Source organism: Echinops telfairi, unplaced genomic scaffold, assembly GCF_000313985.2.
Source record: "Echinops telfairi isolate 266 unplaced genomic scaffold, ASM31398v2 ScPeMD7_6;HRSCAF=24_0, whole genome shotgun sequence".
NCBI classification, from domain to species: domain Eukaryota; kingdom Metazoa; phylum Chordata; class Mammalia; order Afrosoricida; family Tenrecidae; genus Echinops; species Echinops telfairi.
Window position 1 is genome coordinate 552,669 of NW_022103902.1, and position 22,503 is coordinate 575,171.

General features: G+C 41.3%; 1 protein-coding gene across 1 annotated transcript in view; it reads left to right on the top strand.

Moving 5' to 3' along the window:
- Window positions 1–22,503, top strand: part of ADGRG7 (adhesion G protein-coupled receptor G7) — a 74,161-nt gene that overhangs the window by 38,602 nt on the left and 13,056 nt on the right. The window contains exons 10-15 of the mRNA XM_004706454.2: window positions 4,502–4,665; window positions 5,066–5,221; window positions 10,475–10,587; window positions 12,319–12,662; window positions 13,370–13,466; window positions 22,257–22,412. Of these exons, the coding sequence (XP_004706511.1) occupies window positions 4,502–4,665; window positions 5,066–5,221; window positions 10,475–10,587; window positions 12,319–12,662; window positions 13,370–13,466; window positions 22,257–22,412 (1,030 nt within the window). The remainder of the gene's footprint in view (window positions 1–4,501; window positions 4,666–5,065; window positions 5,222–10,474; window positions 10,588–12,318; window positions 12,663–13,369; window positions 13,467–22,256; window positions 22,413–22,503) is intronic.

Genomic DNA, 22,503 nt, shown 5'->3' on the forward strand with positions numbered 1-22,503 from the left:
GTGGAAAAGGAGAAAGACAGGCTGGGGACAGAGGCTGCAGCACTGGTATGTCCCAGTCGCCCGGTAAATAGCTCTTGACGCTAATCTGATCCAGAACCTGGCAACCAAACATGAGTTTGAAGTGGGGGAGGGAAGTGGGGGAGTCTAGGCCTCCCCAAACCAGAGGAGCAATTTTCAACACAGCCCGAGAAGGAACGCTTTCCAGAAGTTTATAGAAACCAAATGACTTCGGGCAAGAAAAAAGCCTGCGTGGCTCGCAGTTTGGGGAGAAATGAAAAGTTCGTGTCTGCAGCGTGGAGAGCAAGCCCTTGGCAAGGGGAGGATGCTTCCCCCACAAAAAGGAGCAGGAACTGTTGGGGGTGGGGGGGCAGGGGAAGAATTAGAACAAATCAAAGAAACAGCTTTGGAGAATCAAGCCATAATCTACTACTTTCTGCTCAGGCATAATTATAGAAGTTCAAGATTAAAAGACATGTACTTACTGATAATTCTAAGTTAATTGAACATTGGATCAAGTAAAAGAAGAAACAAAAATGTTAAATTCAGGGAGGCATTTTTTAAAATCCCTCATGATTCACCTCTTGGCTTCCCAATTTATCCTAGTTAAAATATTTGTCACTATTTTCCCAATCATTTTCCTAGGCATGTTTGTATGCTGTACTCATTGTGTTGTATTTATTTGATCATATTTTACTGCTTCATAAGTTTGCTCTTGCTAGGTGTCAGATTAAATACGAGGGGCTACCCCAAAAAAGAAACCGGAATTGCTCTGGATGGAGTGCAGCTCTCATAGTACGTATTTTTCCCGCTAGGAGAGCATCCAGCAACTCGCTCTGAGTCAGTGCCCCCAGTGGCGTCGCCTGGGAAGGTTCTCTCTGGTCACAGTGAATTTTTTGTAAAAGCAGTTTCACTTAAACTTTGTTTTTTATGATAGCCAATTTAAGAGAATAGCATGTGACTGTGAAATTTTGTTTTCTCTTTGGATAAAAAGCTTCAGAAACTATTGTGATGTTGAACACAGCTTACAAGGACAGTGCTATGGGAAAAATTCAAGTGTACAAGTATTCTTGTTTCAAAAAAGGGGAAATGTTAATTGATGACAAAATTTGTTCTGGACATCTGTCAACTTCCCGGACAAAAATGTTGACTGGTAGTGCATTTGGATTTCATTTCACCAGGTCAGACTGTTAATCAAGCTTTCTATTTAGAGGTTCTGAAAAGATTGTGTAACAGTGTGCAAGGCCTGATTTGTGGCAGAAGTTGGGGACTGGTTTTGCCATCACAACAATCACCTGATCATGCAGCCATCTCAGTGTGCCAGTTTTTGGCAAAAAACAGCATCTCTCTTGCTCCGTGCACCGGACTCACCTGACCTCACTCTGTGCGACTTCTTTTTGTTTCCGTGAATGAAGAGGGACATGAAAGAACAGAGATTTGATGATGTAGAAGAGGTGAAGAAAAAGAAACAAGGGAGGCGCTGTCAGCCATGCAAACAGATGAGTCTGAAAAAATGTTTCCAAGAACGGAATCGCAGATTTGACAGATGTATTAAGTATAATAGAAACTACTTTAAAGGTGATGAGGTTGTTTTGTAAAAAAAATTTAATACATAGCTTTGAAAAAATATCCTTTTTTTTTTTTTTTTAACGGAGTACCCCATCATATAGTAACCTGGAGTGATTTGGGTTAGTGTTAACATTTATTAATAGAGCCCTGGTATCTCAAAGGGAAGATTGTGATCATGACGTCAGTCATTTCTGTTCTAAGTCAGTCATGTTTATGTATAATCGATTCTGTTTAATGCTCCCTGTATTTTCCCCCTGTCTTTTAAATGTATACTGTAGTTGTTTCTCGTACTTGATCAGGTCTTTGGAATACTGACTACCATTACACCCCTTTTGAGGTCAGCTTGACCCTCAGTCTCCTGGCTAGGGTACAAGACATGATGAGAGGTAGCCATCTAGAAAGAAGACATCAAGATATTTTTCGATAGAGTTCTTTTTGTGTGTACAACTCTGCTGTGTGATTTTTTTTTGTTTCTTTTTTTTTAATCGTTTTATTAGGGGATCATACAACTCTTATCACAATCCATACATACATCAATTGTGTAAAGCATTTATTGCTTTACACATTTATTGCCCTTATCATTCTTAAAACATTTGCTCTCCACTTAAGCCCCTGGCATAAGGTTCTCATTTTTCCTCTCCCTTCCCCCCCCCCCCTCCCTCATGAACCCTTGATAATTCATAACTTATTATTTTGTCATATCTTGCCCTGTCCGATGTCTCCCTTCACCCACTTTTCAGTTGTCCATCCCCCAGGGAGGAGGTCACATATAGATCCTTGTAATCGGTTCCCTCTTTCCAACCCACTCTCCCTCTACCCTCCCAGTATCACCACTCACACCACTGGTCCTGAAGGGATCACCTGCCCTGGATTTCCTGTGTTTCCAGTTCCTATCTGTACCAGTGTACATCCTCTGGTCTAGCCAGATTTTCAATGTAGAATTTGGATCATGATAGGGGGCGGGCATTTAGGAAGAAGAGGAAAGTTGTATTTTTCATTGTTGCTACATCACACCCTAACTGGCTCGTCTCGTCCCCGAGACCCCACTGCAAGAGGATCTCCAGTGGTCTACTAATGGGCCTTGGGTCTCTACTCTGCATTCCCCCCTCATTCACTATGGTAAGATTTTTTTGTTCTGATGATGCCTGATACCTGATCCCTTCAACACCTCATGATCACACAGGCTGGTGTGCTTCTTCCATGTGGGCTTTGTTGCTTCTGAGCTAGATGGCCGCTTGTTTACTTTCAAGCCTTTAAGACCCAGATGATATATCTTTTGATAGCTGGGCACCATCAACTTTTTTCACCACATTTGCTTATGCACCCGCTTTGTCTTCAGCAGTTGTGTCGGGAAGGCGAGCATTTGTCTTATAACCTAAGAATTCTAGCATACCTTGATATATTACGTGATTGGTATTGTTACCAAAATTGTATAATGTTGCTTGTGAACTGAAATGAGTTGAACACCCACCAATTTGCCTCGACGCTCCATTAACCTAGCTTTTCTGACAAACGGCTTTTCTCTTTCTCTGTTCTACTTGGAATAGTTATTAATTGGGTCTGATAACTCTGAAGCATGAACCAAGTTTTCAGGTGAAAGTGTTCCCTTGATTTGTTTGAGCAACTGTCTCTGTCTCTATATGGACATTTTCTGCATGAGCACAATGAAGTGTTCTGAAATCCCATTCTTCACAATGTTATCCATAGTTTGTTATGATCCACACAGTCAAGTGCCTTGGCATGCACAATAAAACAGAAGTAATCATCTTTCTAGTATGCTTGGCTTTTAGCCTCTTCTGAATCCAACTTGAAATTCTGACAGTTCCCTGTTGATGTGCTGCTGAGATTGTGTTTTAATTATTTTCAGCAAAATTTTTACTTGCACGTGATATTAAAGATATTGTGTGTTAATTTCTGATTTCCATTCAGTCACTTTCTTTAGAATGGGACCTAATGTGGATCTCTTCTAGTCAGTTGGCCAACATTGTTGAAGAACATTGTAAAGAACCGGAATTCCAGAGCACTTCATTGTGCTCCACCTGTGCACAGACTAAGAAGTCGTTTTTAAATAGAACAGGGAGATACTCATGCATGGCTTAAACTTAGGACAGGTGTGGGTCAGGCTTGTATTATTTTATCATACTACTCAACCCATATACTGAGCAAATAATCTGAGAAACTACCGTATGAAAAAGAATGGAGCACTGGAGGAAGGCTCGCTAACCTTCTGTCATTAAAATGTTAAAAAGAACAGGTATCACTTTGAGAGCTTTGGGTTTTCCTCATCCAAGTCATGGCATATTCAATGGCCTCACATGTAAGGAAACGCTGGACAAAGAATGAGGAGGATTGCAGAAAATGTGATGCCCCTAACTATGGTGTCACCAAGGCATATTGAATACACCACCGTTGAGAGGAACAAATAAACCTAGCTTGTAACAAGAACAGTCAGGACGTCCCTTAGGAACCAAGATGGCAAGAATTTGTCTCGTGTACTTTGAATGTGTTATCAGAAAATGGCACGATGCTCACATAGAAGACTGTGCTCAGCAAAATCCATGGACGCAGTGCTGCAGCAATGGGCCCAACCTTCCCAATGGTTGTGAGGATGGCAGGAGACCAGGAGGGGGTACTATACACAGGGTCACTGTGACCTAACAACACGCGTATGTATGTGCATGTATATATGGAGGCTTCAAAGAGTTGTGGAAAAATTAAAAGGTAATCAATTTTCCCACAAGCTTTTTGACACCCCTTCACGTATACCAAGATCTAAATTACTCATTACAATTAGGTAATGTCTTAGACAGCAAACCATTATTACTGTATGTTATTCAAATGTGCAGTAGGTATGAAATTCAACAATACCATGAGGGTTTTTTTTAATTAATCTTGGGTTCATATATTGATTTTAATGTCTCTATTTTCCCCACAGAAAACATTGACAAATGTGGTTTTGTTGTATACCAAAACAATAAACTTTTCCAATCAAAAACTTTTACAACGGCATCAAATTTTAGTCAAAGAATTATCTCAAGTAAAACTAATGGAGTTAAGAGAGAGCAGGATGTGTCTGTTGAAATGATTTTTAATCCAAAGGTGAGTTTTCAGATTAACATAAATAAAAAATCCAGCCCTTTCTTGCCAACAAAAGTAAGAGTAGTTTAGATAAAGGATATCCAAGATAAACTTGAGGATTCATTAAAAGTATTTATTTTAACCTCCTTCTTCCTCATATCTTTTGTCAGACTAGCTGGGGAAAAATTAACTGATTTGAATTATATGTCCCTTTTCTGGGGTGGTGCGATGGGACTGTGTTCCATTCTGTTGCACATAGATAGGGTCAGTGTGTCGAAGCTGACCAGATAGCAAGAGCAATCTATGATGAAGGTGCCAATGCTTAATAAATATTTCATTGATTTCTGATGTGCCCACCCTATTTTTCTACTGAATTAAGCATTTGAAAATTAATCATTTGTATTGTCTTGTCAATTCACAGTACAATCAAACAGAATTCCAACTCCATTCTTACGCCTGTGTCTTTTGGAATCTTTCGAAGAATGATTGGGACACCTATGGTTGTAAAAAGACCCAAAACTTCGATGGATTTCTGCACTGCAGCTGCAACCACACCACTAACTTTGCTGTGTTAATGGTGAGAATGAAGATACTCATTTCTACCCAGACAGGAAGTTGCTTATACACAATTTTGATATTGCTCAAAGGAGATAAAGTTGGGATTTAATTTGCATAGACACTTAACCTTTGAGGTTCCATGAGGGCTACCTATGTATACTTGTGCTTGACCCAATGGATGGATGGACGGATGGATTGTGATAAGAGCTGTAAGAGTCCCCAATAACATGATTTTTAAAAAGGAAAAAAAGAATGGAGTAATAGGGGGACTAGTGGGAAAGGAAATAAGAATAGAGGGGTCTTGTGTTTTTTGCAACCCTATGTAACAGGATGGGAAGAGTCTATAAAGAAAGGGGCTACTACACTAGCAAAAGTAGCTGGTATTTGTACAAGGACAGACACTTAAGCCATTGGACCTTAGAACACAGAAGTCAATCCATTCACTTATGGGCAACTGTTCTTTGACAAATGACCAAAACCCACAAACGGAGGAAGGGATAGTCTCTCTAACACCTGGTTCTATCATAGCTGGATATATATTTACAGAAAAATTAAACAGGAACCATATCTCTCAATATACAACTAGCTCAAGATGGAGCCAAGACCTGAATATAAAATCTCAGGGTGTAAAAATTATCAAAGAAAAATTGGGGGCACATTCAGGCACCCTAATGTAAAATGTGCCAACAGCAGAGGAAAACCTGGATGACTGGGACCTGCGCATTAAAGGACTTCAGCCAACAAGTCTAAAGAGAACCTACAGACCGAGAAAGATGATTGACAGCTACATATTGGACAAGGAGCTCATATCAAAAATTCACAAAAATGCTCAGCACTTCAACTACACATCCATTAAAATGGGCTGAGAACAGGAACAGGCACTTCATCCAATAAGACAGTCCAGGCAGTTAACAAACACATGAAGCCATGCTAATAATTAGGAACTACCAATGAAGGTGAATCAAACCAACATGAGATGTCATCTCATACCAGCATTAACAGCAAACTGAAAAAAAAAACCAAACAGAAAATAATAAATACTGGTGAGGGCTTCGAGAGGCTGAAACCCTCCGGAACTGCTAGTGGGACTGTAAAGTGAGGCACATCCTTTTAAAGTTGGAAATAGAAATGATGTAGCAATCCTTCTACTAGGAATATATCCTATAAAAACAAGAAATAAGATATATGTGTCCCATATATGTACAAACAGATATATGTACACAACTTTCATTGCAGTATTATTCACAAAATGATGGAAACAACCTAAGTGTCAATCAATGAATGAATGGATAAAAAACTATGGTACATATGCATAATGTAATATTGTATGTTGTTAAAGAATAACAAAAAATCTATGAAACACCTAAGAGCATAGATGAACCTGGAGGATATTATGCTGAAAAAAATGAGTCAATCACCAAAAGGCAAACCTGTCTGAAACCATCACTGCCCCACAAGAAAACAAGAAAAGATTTACACACAGAATCATCCTTGAAAATTGCCAGAGGAGGGAGAGGTAAGTCACCAGCTAGGGGGTAGGCACGTCGTATTAACCTGGGTGAAGGGAAAGGTCATATTCAGAAGGGCTAGGTTAGCACAGAATGACGAAGGCAAAGGAATACGCTGGGAGGCGCACAAGAGTTAGAGGCAACAGAGGTAAAGACTGTCCATGTATGCTCAGGCATCAACAGGAGTAACAATCTGTGAGTTGATAGACATAGAAGAGCGGTGCAAAGATGGGACTGCACTGACAAATAGAGAGAGAGATGACAGAGGCTAGATCGACAGAAATATGGGACTTTCTACTCCCGAGAAGAGTTCATCTTGGCAACTCACAGGGACAGTTCTACCCTGTCTTTTAGGGTCGCTAAGAGTCAGCGTCGACTCAATGGCTGTGAGTTGTTTTTGTTTTGCTTTTAATCTACATATGTATTTCTAGAGACAGTCTCAGAAATGAGACTACATATGTATGTATCTACACGTGCCGCAAATGTATCCGTGAATATAGTAGTGAATACAGGGGCAAAGTTATGAAAACGTCTTAGCCCAAGCCAAGCACTTTGAAGGAACAAGTCGGTGGGCCTTGGGGCTCAGGCCCACAGTTTCTCAGGGGATGAGAAGGCCAGTTGACATGGCCTGGTCCACAGAGACAATATTCTGCATCCTCTTTGGGTGGTGGACTGGGATCTTAAACATTCACGAGCTGCCATTTAAGCGGCAACTATTGGCCTCTACTCATTGGGAGCAAAGAAGAATGAAGAGAATCAAGGGTGCAAGGGAGCAGTCCGTCCAAAGAGCCGGGCCAGGAGAACCTTAGCCTCAATGACCTGAAACCAGAACTCGAGGGTACCTCAATAGGCAGGCCCGTAAAGGGAACAGCATCTCCAGTGAGGTCTGCACTTCTTGGAGGAAGCAAGCACATGATCAAAATCTGTATTTGTTCAGGGATACGCTCAGGAGGCAGAAAGGGTTCGAGAGGAGGGCTGCAAGAAATGGCAGCTACAGAGAGGAAATGAGGACTGTTGTCTTGTGGGGGTTCCAACCATGAATCCAACTACGCAGGACTTGTTGAACAGAAAACCAACCAGCTCTGTAAACATTCACCCAAATCACAATTTTAAATGTAAAAGGAAAGAAAGAGAGAAGGGGGCAGAGAGAGAGAAAGAAAAAGAACAATTAGCAAAAAAGGGGGAAATGAGGCATACTTTCGATGTTTGTAACAGGGTTACCATACGGCAGAATCTACTTGATTGTAACACATTACTGACACCATAAAATTCCCAAGGAGAAACAGAGCTTCTCTCTTCCTAGGACGAGGCTACAGCTGGATTTAGGGAGTCAATCGAGATCAGTAGATAGACTGGTACAGCATAGAATATCAAATGATAAAGGCTCGCCTTAAAAAAAGAGAGAGCTTTTTTTTAAATTATCCCAACACTATTTTTATTGGTTTCGCTGTTGTCTTTTTTAATTTGTGCTAAACGATCTGCTTTCTCAAGCAGCGAATCTACAAGATCGTTTTTGAAAACTTATTTAGTTTTGTGTGTGTGTGTGTGTGTGTGTGTGTGTGTTTCTTGAGGCCATCGGGACCATTGGCTAGCTCTGCAGATGGTGAATGACTGAGCTTTCTTTGTCGTCATTGTCTCTGTCTTCCTTCGAGGTCAGTTTGTGAAGCGTTACTTTGTACTCATTTCTGAGACTGTCTCTAGAAATAGTGACTTATCTGTGTCACCAAGTTAGTTTTAGGTTTTGAAATCCCCAAAAAAATAACCGATCACTAACCAAAGACACAGACTTTGATGGTTAATGGGGGTGACGGGAAGCGAGGAATGGGGAAGTAATAGGGAAGAAGGGAGACTTGGTGAAGGAAAGGGAAAGGCAACAAAGGGGAGAAGGGAAAAAAGTGGGGATGTGGAGCACAGCTATTGGGAGGTCGATATGTTGTTAAAATTGTAGAAGAAAAATATGCTGATCTGATATGTGAACCCCCGCATAGTTCACAAGAAAAAACGTTTTAAGTACTAGTAAGAGTAGATAGGTTGAACAAATAAATTTCTGTGACCCAGAGACCTATGTAGACTATAATTCTCTGTGCATCTACTTGACCACTAAGAATTCTGTACACCAGAAACACAGTGACATTTTTGTTTTATGGGCTTTTTAAAAAAAGTGTATTTTATTATTTTTCTATACAGCAACATATGCCCGTTAGGTAAAATATGACAGTTTACGTAATAGATGGAAGTACATTGATAAAGAAAAGCATGTAGAAATGTGCTTCACTGGCTCTCCAGAGTCTGATTTAAAGTAGATCACCAGATCTTTCTTCCAAGGTGCTTCTGCGTGGGCTGGAACTTCAACCTTAAGGGCAGGCTGTGTTCAGGGTTTGCATCAAACCCACACTCACGACTGTCAGTCAGTTCTGACCCATCTGATCTACAGGACAGGACAGCACTGCCCCCGGGAGTTCTGAGACTAGCTCTTTACGGGAGTGGAACGCCCCATCTCTCTCCTGCAGAGCGGCTAATGGTTTCAAGCTGCCCACTTGGCCTGCAGTGGCCTACGGCTTACCCACCAGGCCACCAGGGCTCCTCGCGTGCCCGTCGGTAGCCAGTAGTAAAGACAGACATGTCCTTGTTATCATGTTTCTATGTTAATTCCCTGATTTACAAGTAAGCACCTGTTGTATTCTAACTTTAGTCATTTTAAATATCAGAAAGTCAGACAAGCAAAACATTACATGTCATCACTTTCCCAAATGTTCTCTAAAAGTATAGACTCTTGGAATAGCCTTTTCTATCCTCTATACCAAGAGTCCAGGCAGTGCAGTGGTGAAAGCACGTGACTGCCAATCCAAAAGTCGGCAGTTCGGACTCACCAGTCCCTCTCGAGAGAAAGGTGGGCAGTCTGCTTCTGTGAAGATTTATAGCCTGGAAGTTCTATGGGGCAGCTCTTCTCGGTCCTAGAGGGTCCCTGTGAGTTGGAATCGACTTGACACAGTGGGTGCGCATCATCTCTACCTGCTAGAGACATAGGTACATTATGCAAACATGTACCTCCCTTCCTAAAAAAAAGCAATTTAACACAGCATTATGAAAAGCTTTCCATGAATATATTTCTGCAACTTTGATTTTAGTTTAGACATGCAGGTCTTCACTTGGACTATGACATATGAAAATTAAAAACATATTTATAAAAATATCAATTAAAATAAAATATTAACATAACGTAATGGATAAAGAAAACCACTCCAGCCAACAAATCCAAAAAATTTGTACTTTAAATCTTGAAGAAATGTCCATAAATTCTCTCCCAAGTTAATTAGCTGATCACCCCTCCCATCAAATCCCTTGGTTTGCTTACTGTCTGCTTCCTTAGCTCGAGTCCCTAGGGAAACTGTTTCGTGATAAAAGGGTTGTGACCATATCATGTATAAATAGCTTTATCATAAATAAAGGTAGGTCTGGCACTTTCTGCTTACTTTTCCGTGTGCTAATTCTTCATGGGGAATGCCCGTGGGGCACAACCCTGCTCCTAACGGGAAGGTTGAAGGCTTAAGTCCATCCAGCGACCCCTTGGAAGACCCCCCTGGTGGATGAATTTTGCGGACTCATCCATCGACAACCCGATGGAGTAGGGTTCTATGCTCACAGACATGGAATCCCCTTACTGGCACCTGGTTTGTTTTCTTGGTAACTCTTCATAACACTGACTTTCATAGACAATTTAGGAATGGTACTTTAAAATATACAAAATCGTAACTCCCTTTCAGAGTTTCCAAAGGAAGTATAACTACCCTGATTCACTGAACGTATTATCCAACATTGGGTGCGCCCTGTCTATCGCTGGCCTGGCTCTCACCATTGCATTCCAGGTCGCCACAAGGTAAGAATGGAAACAAGCTCTCTTGATAGAGAAATTGGTATGTGGACCTACTTTACTCTTAGCTTACTCTCGCCAGAATACAGTTTTCAGAACTAGAAGGGAAGGCAGAAAACGAGATTTGCTTAAGATCTCAGTTTTCAATTTTGAATAGAACAGTGTCTATCAAGTTGCATTTTTTAAAAGGGAAAGTAAGTTGCGAAACATCGGCACCTTGGAAATTGAACTGGTTTCTGCAAATGTGGAAAGTTGTCAAGTAATGCAGTGTACTGAAGGTCCACTTCTGTGTTGCACAGTCATTTTTGTCACACGTTACATTTGTGGCAATCTAATCCCTTAAAATCTTATTAATTAGTTTAGTTGTTTGTTATATGTTTCATCGTCTGCATGAAAATTCATGAGAGCAAGGACCTCTGGATTTTGTTGTTTAGTTGTTATTTGCTTAGGTCACTATGTACCCACTGTGTACCCACTGTGTACCCAGCCCATAGTTAGGAGTATCTGTAGAAAAAAATGGTAATTGCAAGAAGAGCACACTGAACACTGTTAGACTATTCACTTAGGGTCACCAATTATTAATATTTTTGTCACTGTTAAATAAACTCTATTTCTTTCCTAAAATTTTGAAAGTATGTTGCAAGCATCATGGTTGATATCGCTAAAATTTAACCATGCATCCCCTAAACACACGGACATTCTCCGACATAGAATGATGCTGTTACCCCTGCTCATTAAAGTTATCTCAAGAAATTGAACATTAACACAAAAATATTACCATGTTAATGTCTAATCCATAGTTTGATTTCTCCAATTGTCCCAGACATGCCCTCTGTAGCTGCTTTGTTATTATTATTATTACTTAGTTTCCTGTTTCTTTAGGCCCCTGTAGTCTAGACATGGGTCTGTTGAGAGGTCCAGGCTGGAACAGTTGGGCCTTTCTCCTTTCATATGCCCCAGGCGCTTGCCATGTGGCTTCTTCACCAGCATAGCTGGGTGGCTTACACAGTAACTCAGACTGCCCAGAGCTCCTAAGAGGAAGTTGCCACCTGGACAGTCATTAGGACTTCCGTGGGTTCTAGGCACTTTTGCCTTTGTAGGACACTCCACACACACACACACACACACACACACATACACACACACAAACACACAAACACACACACACACGAAATTGCATGTCATGACTTCATTGATATAAAGTGGCTATACCAATGTTACATGCTAAGATATTTTTTACCTATACAGTTCAATTGTTTCTTCTGAACTTTAAGCAGAATTAAAATATGTTGTGGGTCATTAAAAACTTGTAGGTCCTAAACACTGTGCCTATTATGTCTAATGTGTCAGTTGACCCTGACTGCCAGACCTACTGCTGTAGTGTAAGTTAAATCAAGTCACTGGCTGGCCCTGCAGGGAAACTGCATAACTCATCAATGCTGGGAAATAAGACTCATTGGGGGCCTTTTGGGGGGAGTCTCCATCACGTTTTTTTTTACCAGAACACAGTTTCTAGAATGTATGCATCAACTTGTTCCCACTAACCCACTTCTGTGTGAGAAAGAAGTAAGAGGTGAGAAAAGTATGCTTTAGGCAGATTTACCAGTTAGCCTGCTGGACGATGAGTTAGATTTGCATTGAATGCTAAGTATTCCGTTGTTCTCTCAGTTTCTCTGGAGTTTTCCTTGTTCCAGTCGGTTTGCTTTCTTTGTCATCCGTTTATCTGTCTACTTACAGGAAAGGCAGAAAAACCTCAGTAACTTGGGTGTTGGTCAATCTGTGCACATCCATGTTGATTTTCAACCTCTTGTTTGTGTTTGGGATTGAGAACTCCAACAAGAACATACAGATGAGCGATCAAGACATTAAAAACAGTGATTCCGCTAATGAAATGCTCAGCGGAGACACCGTCGCCATCTCGAACCCCACGTGCACTGCGATCGCTGCTTTACTGCACTATTTCCTGCTGGTGACGTTCGCTTGGACTGCACTCAGTTCTGCCCAGCTCTATTTCCTTCTAATCTGGACCATGAAGCCTCTTCCGCAGCACTTCATTCTCTACATTTCCTTAATTGGGTGGGGTAAGTGCTTGCTTCTTCGCTGACTCAGCAGTTTCATTGTATTGAAATCATTTCACTTAAACAGGCACCTGCTGAAAGCCTAATGGTCTAAGGCTTTCAGGTAGAAGAGATAGGGTGCAAGGAATATCTTTGGCCTAGGAATTTACACTCCAGTGAACAAGGCCGCAGAAGCCCAGGCAGTTTACAACATATGTTGTAAGGTAACTTAAAATTAATAAACTCTGTTTATTAACTTGATTTGAGATGGGGAACACAATATAATTCAAATCCTTGCTACTTTTAAAGAAATATTACAAGAAGGATGATCAATAGGTGTCTTTAAGAAAAATAATTAGAAAATGTTACTGGATACCAACAAAGGAAGTCATTTTAGGAAGATGTTTATTTTAGTGTTTAAATAGGTTTAAATCTACTTGAATTAGAAAGAAATTAGACCTTTAAGAATAAAATTGTGGTAAGCCATATGAAGAAATCAGAAATCCTATAGGGTTTGTATGCAGCTCCATCACCCAAAGGGAAAGAAAAATTGAGGAAAATCACACCCATTGTTGATCTAAATATTTAGCATCATTTAAGATATGAACCGTGGTGGGAAGTACAATGATACCTTCTGAAAAGGCTCGGATGTATAATTCATTCATGGTCTTTTATTATTAATCCTTTGTCTTGGGTAAATTATTAATTCTTTGTCTCTGTTCATCACACAGGAGTCCCAGCTATTGTGGTGGGTTTGACATTGGGAATCATTTATTCTCAGAATAAGGATGGTTTCCAATGGGAATTAAAATACCGGCAAGAAGAAATGTGAGTTGATATGATGTATTTAGACGGCCCTTTCTTGACATAATGGTGCCTGGTGGTGGTACTGGTTAAGCGATCCCCTTGGCCAGCAACTCCAAACCGCCAGCAGCCCCAAGGGAGAAAGCCTGGGCTTCCTGGAACCCACGTCCTGGAAACTCAGAGGGGACACTGAGAGTCAGGGTTGACTCGGTGCCAGCTAGTTCTTGAGAGGAAGAGAGTAGTTAATCAGTGTCATCGAAGTGAGGTTTCTTTTTTTTTAATTTTTTAAACATTTTATTAGGGGCTCATACAACTGTTATCCCAATCCATACACACATCAATTGTGTAAAGCGTATTTGTACATCATTTCTCAAAACATTTTCTCTCCATTTAAACCCCCGACATTAGGTCCTCATTTTTCCCCTCCCTCCCCGCTCCCCTCTCCCACATGAGCCCTTGATAGTAAGTGAGGTTTCATAGTACATATACATCTGACTTTATAATAGTCGCTTTTCGCTGGAAGCACTTCGAATTCACTAAGAGCACATAAGTCATTTTGGGAAGTGAACGTCACAGAATCTTGACCTTTCAGATATTCAGTTTGTCTTCTTTAATTAAGTGTGGAACTCACATAAGACAATAAGCACAATCCTCAGTAACTCCTTATCATAGTTTTCTCTTCATATCTTATTCCTTAATCAGGATAATGACATTAGTCGTACCTACTCTGGGCGTATTGCAAGAAGTCAGATAAGCACGAAATATTTCATAAGTAGAAAAGCACTTGTACAAAACAAGTCTATACTGACATTATTATAATGAATATTTTATGATTATTTGTCACCCATAAATTCTTCCTGGGACTCTTGTATGATTAATTACCTGTTAATAATAAAACAGCTGGTGGGGTGCTGTTTGCTGCTTATGTGGAAAGAGCAGAAAGCTGAGCTGTATTGAAACTCAACTGTTTCCCTGTAGGTTTGCAACCACTCTTGAACTCCTTCTTCACGTCTCCTTTTAGAACCAGCTAACCATTCTTAACCAGATTCCACCTGACATCCCAAACCAACCAAAATGAAAACAAAACTTGTAGAACTATGTATTTCTTTTGAAAATACACCCACCAGAAGATTGTGGTGTTGGCAGAGTACTAACCCTCTCCCCAGGGCTGGCCATGCTGAAGACTGGGGGGCTGCCTGCATGGCTTGATTTCAGGAGCCAGCTATGCACAAGCATTGCTTTCTTCTAGGTTAAATTATAGCCAAAGACCTTTCAATGGGCTTATGAAGTTTTCATTCCACCCATAGAGACAAGGGGTAAGGTGAAGTTATCCCAAGGGAGAAGCAATACCCTTCAGATCTCATTCTTATTCTCCTGCTCAAAAAAGGGCAGCGTTAGACCCACACCTATAAAAACCTTCAGGCAAAAGAAACCACTGACTTCAATGTATCCACAATGAGCTATAAATAATTGAGAGTAGATCCTTTCATGGGCACAGCCTAACTTCCACGTGCATTGAATGAGGTGACTGAAAATATCATGGCTGCTCAGGCACACCTTAGTGCTCAAAGTGGCATATTTGCTTTTTTAACACTTTAAAGAGGTCTTTTGTAGCAGATTTGCCAATGCTATACATCATTTGATTTCTTGAATGCCGCTGCCATGAGTGTTGATTGTTACTCTAAGTAAAATGAAATCTTTGACAACTTCAATGTTTTTCTGTTTTTCATGGTCCAGTCATGAGGATTTTTGTTTTCTTTCCATTGAGTTGCAATGCATACAGAAGGTTGCAGTGCGTCAAGTTTTCCTCATGTGTAGCAAGCAAGGCATGTCATCTGCACTTTGCAGGTTTTAATAAGCAATCCTGTAATCCTAATGCTGAATTCTTCATCACGGAGTCCAGCTTCTCTGATTATTTGCTCAGTGTACAGACTGAATCGGTACAATGAAAGGATACTTGAAGTACACCTTGCCTGATTTTACACTTTAAATTCCCTTGTTCTCTTGGTCTCAGTACAAGTTCTCCATGAGCATAATTAAGTGTTCTGGAATTCCCACTCTTCCCCCAAATGATCCATAGTTTGTTATGATCCATGCAGTTGAATAAGACCCAAGTAAATAGCTTTCTTATATTCTCTGCTTTCAGCCAAGGTTCATCTGGTGTCAGCAGCGCCACAATGTCTTCTGAATCCAGCTTGATTTTCCGACACTTCCCTGTCGATATACCATTGCAGGTGTTCTTCAATTATTTTTAGCACAATTTCACTTGCATGTGATATTAATTTTATTGTTTGATAATCTCTGCATTCTGTTGGGTCACCTTTCTTTGGAAGGGGCCCAGATGTAGATCTCCTCTAGTTGGTTGGCCAGGCCGTTGTCTTCCTGGCATTGACCAGTGAGTGCTTCCAGTGCTGCACCGGCCAATTGAAACATTCCAGTGGTGTTTCATCAGCTCCGGGCGCCTTATCTTTCACTAAGGTCTTCAATGCAGCATGCCATGGTCTTCAGCATATCTCACCTCTTAAAATGATTGAATGTCAACCAATTCTCTTTGGCAGTGACTCTCCTGCATCATTCAATGTTCACCCCACTGCATCTTTCAACTAGAGACTTGAAATGTCTCTTTAGCTCTTTCGGTTTAAGATATGCTGAGGATCTTCCTTTCTGGCTTTCTAACTCCAAGTCTCTGCACAGATCATTAACTGCTTCACTTTGTCTTCTCAAGTTGCCCTCTAAAAATTCTTGTTCACCTCTTTCACGTTATGAGTTCTTCATGCATTTAAGCTACTGTATGTTCAAGTGCAAGTTTCAGGATCTCTTCTCACATTCATTTTGGTCTTTTCTTTCTTTCCTGCCTTTTAAATGACTTTTGTTTTCTTCGGGATCCCTAGTAACATAGTGGTTATGAATTGGGCTACAAACTGCAAGGTCAGCAGTTTGAAACCTCCAGCTGCTTTGCAGGAGAAAGATGGGTTTTCTACTCCTATAAAGAACAGAGTCTCAGAAGCTCACAGGGCCCATCTACCCTGTCCTACAGGGTTGCTCTGAGTTGGCATTGACTCGATGGCACAGAGTTTTTGAGTTTGTTTTCTTCATGCCTGATGTTCTTAATGTCATTCCACAACTTGTCAGATCTCCTGTCAGTGTCCAATGCATCAAGTCTGTTGGTCAGATGTCCTCTAATTCAGGTCGGATATACTTACGGCTGCATGGAGTTTTGATTTTAGTCAACTTCAACCTGAACTCACAATGAACAATTGGTGATCTGTTCTACTTGTCCCCTGGCCTTATTTTGGTTGGCAACAGTGAATGTTTCCAACATCTTTTTTCACAGATGTAATTTATCTGATTGTCAGGTGTTCCACAGATCGAAGTCCTGGAGTACAGTCATCTTTTATGTTGTTGAGAAAGGGGTTTTCCAATATGGATTCATTGGTCTCACAAGTGTATCATGCAATCTATCATGCAGCTTAATTGATATCACCAATGCCATACTTTTAACAGTTTTATTGACACTTCATCCACACATCATACAATTCAATGGTTCAATCATATCAAGAAGAGCTGTACAATCATTACCACAATCTATTTTAAAACATTTTCTTCTTCCTTGCACTTACTGTTATTCATGTATTTTTTAAATTGTGGCAAAGATATACACAACAAAACATTGTGAATTGTTCTTCAATTCAACAACTTCTACATGTAAAATTCAGTGTCATTGATTATAGTCTTCATGGTTTACACCCATTATCGATATTCTTTTCCTAATTTTTCCACCACCATTAACAGAACTCAATGCCTCCTAAGCAAATAAACGTCCTCCTTCACGCGTGGTGACAACAGCTCAAGTTTGTGTTTTTGTTTGTTTGTTTGTCTTCAGTAGTAGTTTTCTTGATAGCATATTCACATATCATACACTTCCATAGTTGATTCCGTTTTTGCAAGAGTTGTAAGCACATCATCACACTCAGTTCCAATGCTCCCTTCCCCATGTCATACTCACCGTTTATTCTCCAATCTCCCCCCCCCCAGTCCTGGCTCAGCCACTACGTCAGTTACTGTCTCTGCGCATCCACTCCGTCTGTGCTTCATGCACTTCATACGTTTCTGGGAAGCCTAACAGAAACAATAGTAATCAAAAACAAAAATGAAACAGAAAATAATAGTATAAAGATAAACATAAAGAGTAAGAAAGGAAAGATCACCAACAATAATTTTAAAAGCCAGAGAAGAAATTTCGGTCATGGTACAAGTGAGAAATATTTGAGTCTAGAGAAAATTCAGATTGGGTCAAGAGGGAGGTTAGCTGACCAAGCATCATATCATACCATGGTTCGATCCATTGTCCTCCACAACCTTCTACAAATTGAGCGTTCACAGTTTAATCTCTGATACTTTCCCTTCATCATATTTGGATTTTATTATCATCATCTTTGGGTCGCACAGCCCAGTGTGATTCTTTAATGTGCACTTCGTTGATGCCTCACTTAGATGGCTGCTAGTTTGAATACAAGCCAGTAAGACCCCAGACACTATTGCAATTGATAACCGGGCACCATATGCTATCTTCACCACATTTTGCTGTACCACCCTTATCTTCAGTAATCTCTTCATGAAAACGAATATTGAGCAGGGCAATGTAATAAGAACAACTGCTTTTGGATAGGGGCTAGAATTACATGGTAGCCCAGAATCCATCTGCCTGTGCATGGGTTATGGACCACTTTTGGTTTACTTTGACAGTCATATTATGACAAGGGGGGGTATGTGGAAAACAAGACCAACAATTTTTTAAAAACCACCAAATCAAACAAACTCCCCAAAACCAAAGAAACAAAAATGATAAAGATTGTCAATCATCCCTCTGGGGTATAAGGCGATTACATTAATAACATCAATAATTTATCCAATGACATAGAATTGAAGGTACTGTGGAGATGAAGAGTGTATGCAAGTAGAGTTCAACTGAAAGCTGCCATCAGGAGTTGTTGCTTCATACAGATTGATTTCTTAACTGATTGAACTCTCTTTGCATTGAGCCCTGGGGTTGGTGCTAGGGGAAGTTTTCCTGTATCATTTCCTACAAGGGCAGGTCCTTGCCTCTCAGATTAAAAGCTGTCACATCAATGCAAGGAGAGCATTGAGGTACTTAATGTTGGGTGGTTCTAGGCCCCCTTTCATTGGACGCCACTCGGTCAGGGGTCCCACCCAAGGTTGAACAACTGCCATTTCCACAGTCTCACCAACACTATATTTTCCAACTACTGATCCCGCCGCTTTGTTTCTGACTTTTGCATTCCAATTGCAAGTAATTATCAGTGTATCTTGATTGCGTCTTTGGTGAATTTTATACTAAGGAAGTTGGTTGAATTCCGCAATTTCTTCTTCATTAGTTTTAGTGATTGGTATGTAAATTTGATTAATATTTGTATTGACTGGTAGCACAGATTGTGTTGCACTAGATAGATCTTGAAATGTTCTTTTTGCTGATGATCAATGAAATGGTATTCTTCCTATATTTGTGATTCAAGACATAGTAAACTATGATTGTCCAATTCAAAAGGCCAGTCTGTTTCAAATCACAACTGACTAGGACATAAAACTTTATACCTTCCCATTCATTTTAGACAACTTCCAGTTTTCCTAGATTCACATGTAATACATTCCACCTTCCTATCATTAATGGATGTTCGTACTGGTTTCTTCTCATTTTGAGTCAGGCTCCATCAGCAAATGAAGGTCTAAAAGCTTTACTCCATCCTTGTCATTTGAGAGGGGACTCTTCCTCAGCCATATTTTGAATGTTTTCCAACCAGAGGCTCACCCTCTAGCACTGTATCTGACCACCTTAGGCAGCTATTAATAAGGTTTGAGTGGACAGCTGATTTCTTCCTCCTAGTCTGTTCTTACTCTGGTACCTAACTCCACTGAAACCGTTTTAACATGGCAGTCCTGCTGGCATTTGAAATACAGATGACTTGCTCCCAGCATCACCCCAACACATAAGCCACCACAGTATGAAGTGGTTATGCAGAACTCACAGAACCTACTCATGGCGATGTGATTTATTAGAGAAGCAACAAGTTACAATTCAGGATCAGGAATAACTAAAAAACAAACAAACCAGAAACAACTCAGTTATAATTTTTGATTGTGACCGTTTTTCCTTGCCCTCTGTTGCTGGGACATCGCCAGGGCCCTTTGGGGCTAGTGTTTCAACTCCTAGCTCCATGAATCATCAAGTCTCACTGCAACTTCCTGGCCTTGGTCTCCTGGTACCTTCCGTCTCACAGAGCCATCACTCTTGCCAGGCTTGTGCCACCGTCTCTCACGGTCTTCCTTGTTACGACTTGTCTCTGAAGTCCAGGTGGTTCTCAGTACAGGGGCTGTGAGTCTCAAGAACAAGATCTGCTCCTAACTTATTTTCTTGATGGTAGTGATATTCCCCACCCACGTCTGCTTTGGGAATCCTCCTTTGAAACCTAGTGTGATGTTAAAACTGACCAGTTCATTCACTAGGGTTTTGTAAATAATTTTTGTTTGTTTGTTTGTTTGTTTTTTGGCACAGTGGTACACCCAAAAGGGTGTCATACATCTTACCCTTATTTGTATCATTAGAAAATTCCTGAGTACTTTTAAGGAGCTCTGGTAGTGCTGTGGAATAAATATTGGGCTACCAATTGCAAGGTCAGAAGTTCAAAACTACTATCTGCTCCAGGGCAAAAAGATAAGGCTGTCTGCTCAATATCATGTTTCCCTCTGACAAAACATTTCCTATTTAAAAGGAGACAACCCCTGCTCACAGGTACACATATCATACACTGTAATCCTTCTTTTTATTATTTAATCATTTTATTGGGGGCTCTTACCTCCACTGCATATGCTGGAATTCTACCCTTACTGTCTACTTAATTTTTCTACATGGTATTCGTCACCATCTGACATCATTAATATTTTATTTGCTTGTTTGTTATGTATTGTTTTCTCCACTAAAATATAAACCCATTAAGGAGGGGATTTTTGATCTATTTTGTTCAAACCTAATACTTTAGTGTCTAGAACAATGCTGGCAGATAGCACAAATTTCATAAATACCTTTTAAATGAATGAATGAATTCTTTCAACAATGCCATGATGTGATAAAGTGACAGTGCTTTCATCTAGCAACTCTACCATGTCTTTGTAAATCCCACCAAATGATTGGGTGGGACCATGCAAAGAAGGTACTGAACCACCAAGAGAGGGGCTTGGTCAGTGTTTCCTTCTGGGAATCGTAAGAAGAGTCTAGGGAGCAATCCCTACTCGCCAGGAGAGAAGAGCCCCCTTCAGAGACAGCAGAGGCACCGAGGTCACACCGTGCCGAGACCACAGAACAGAACAGAGGAGCCAGGCTGAGCCCATGAGGCAGAACAGAGGGGAAGCACAGAGTGCAAGGTACCGAGATGGCTTTCCTGACACAGAGCAAAGCAGAGGCCAAGGGACTTCATGGCTGACAGAGCTTGAGAGAGGTATGGCTGCTGGCTGAGAGAGGCACCGCGGTGAAAAATGTCGACTAACTTGTCAAATAAACAAACCTACAAACTCATTGCCATCGCGTCAGTGCCGACGCACAGCGGCCCTGCAGGCCGGTGGACGTGCCCCTCGAGTTGCTGGGACTGTAGCTCTGTACCGGAGTAGAAAGCCCCATCTGCGAGGCCGTTGCAATGGATTATCAAACCCAGCGGAGAAGGAGTGGCTGCTGTCCAAGCAGGGTGAAGAAGGATGGAGGAAGACACGTGCCTGACTTCTGCCTTGTGGCAGTTGGCCATGGGATGGTGTCGAGTTGGACGCTCCTCCTTACTGACGCTGAAGGAAGTAAGGCATGCTGCCCACCCCTCCCCACAAGGCCGTTTCCTCGAAGGCGAGGGCACTGTGCTTCGTACTTGATAGAGGCGAGCAAGCGTCATCACTGCTCCCCGTTACCAAGCACAGAAATCCAGATGCAGTGAACGCAAGTAAGTTTCTCACATGCGCTACGACATTACTTTGTAAAACATCCATCAAGAGGAGACTATTTGAATAGGTTATTCTACATGAAGACAAAGGAATGAAAAGGCAGCTTACTAAATAACGAGGACCGTGTCGTCTGATCTGGAATGATCTCCAAGATGCATTGTTAAATCAAGCATGTGTTACCATTTCTTTAAAGATTAAGAAAGCCCACTCATGGGTTGGCTTCAAGTTGCGTCAGACTCACAAGGTTTCGGAGGCCGTACGTCACCATGGAAGCAGAGAGGTTCGTCTTTCTCTTACTCAGCAGCTGGTGGGTTCGAACTGCCACCTGTGCAGTGTGACAGTCCACCACTTAGCCAGCAGCACCGCCGGGGTCCTGCATCACCGACCTCTAGGAGACACGAGAAGCACTGATTGCCTCTGGGAGTAGAAACTGAGTGGCTGAGGAAGGATGGAGGGGGGAGTCTTGTCCCTCTGGGTTCATTCATTGTTACCTTTTCATATTTGAAATGAGGTAGATGTGTTACTTATTCAAAATTAAACAAAACAACAACAGCTTGCTTAAAATCAGATATCAAGGGAGTAACAAACGCAGCACTTAATTGACCCAAAAGTCCATGTCGCCATATTGGCTCACAGAGAAATATGCTAGAACCAATGTAGTGGGTGACATTTTTGAAGGTCGTCTCAAAGGCACACCTGTGCCTGGGTATTGACTTTGAGTAGGTCCTTTCGGCTGAGTGGCTGTTGGCGATGTTATTGGCATAGGGAACTATGTTTTCCTTGATCCGCTGACGCAGGTTCTGTTTTCCTCCATAGCTGCTGGCTGGCCGGTCCAGAAGGCACCGATGTGAAAAACAGTCCCTTGTTGTGGTCGTTCCTCCTCCCTGTTACCATTGTCCTCCTCAGCAATGTCACTGTATTTGTCATCGTCGCAGTCAGAGTGCTGTGGAAGAACAACCAAAATCTGACGAGGTGAGAGCCACGGAGGGGCTGCAGCCCGGCAAGCCGCGTGAGCACCTTGCCCCGCCCTGGTAGCCGCACAGTGCCTAGCACAGCTGACTGA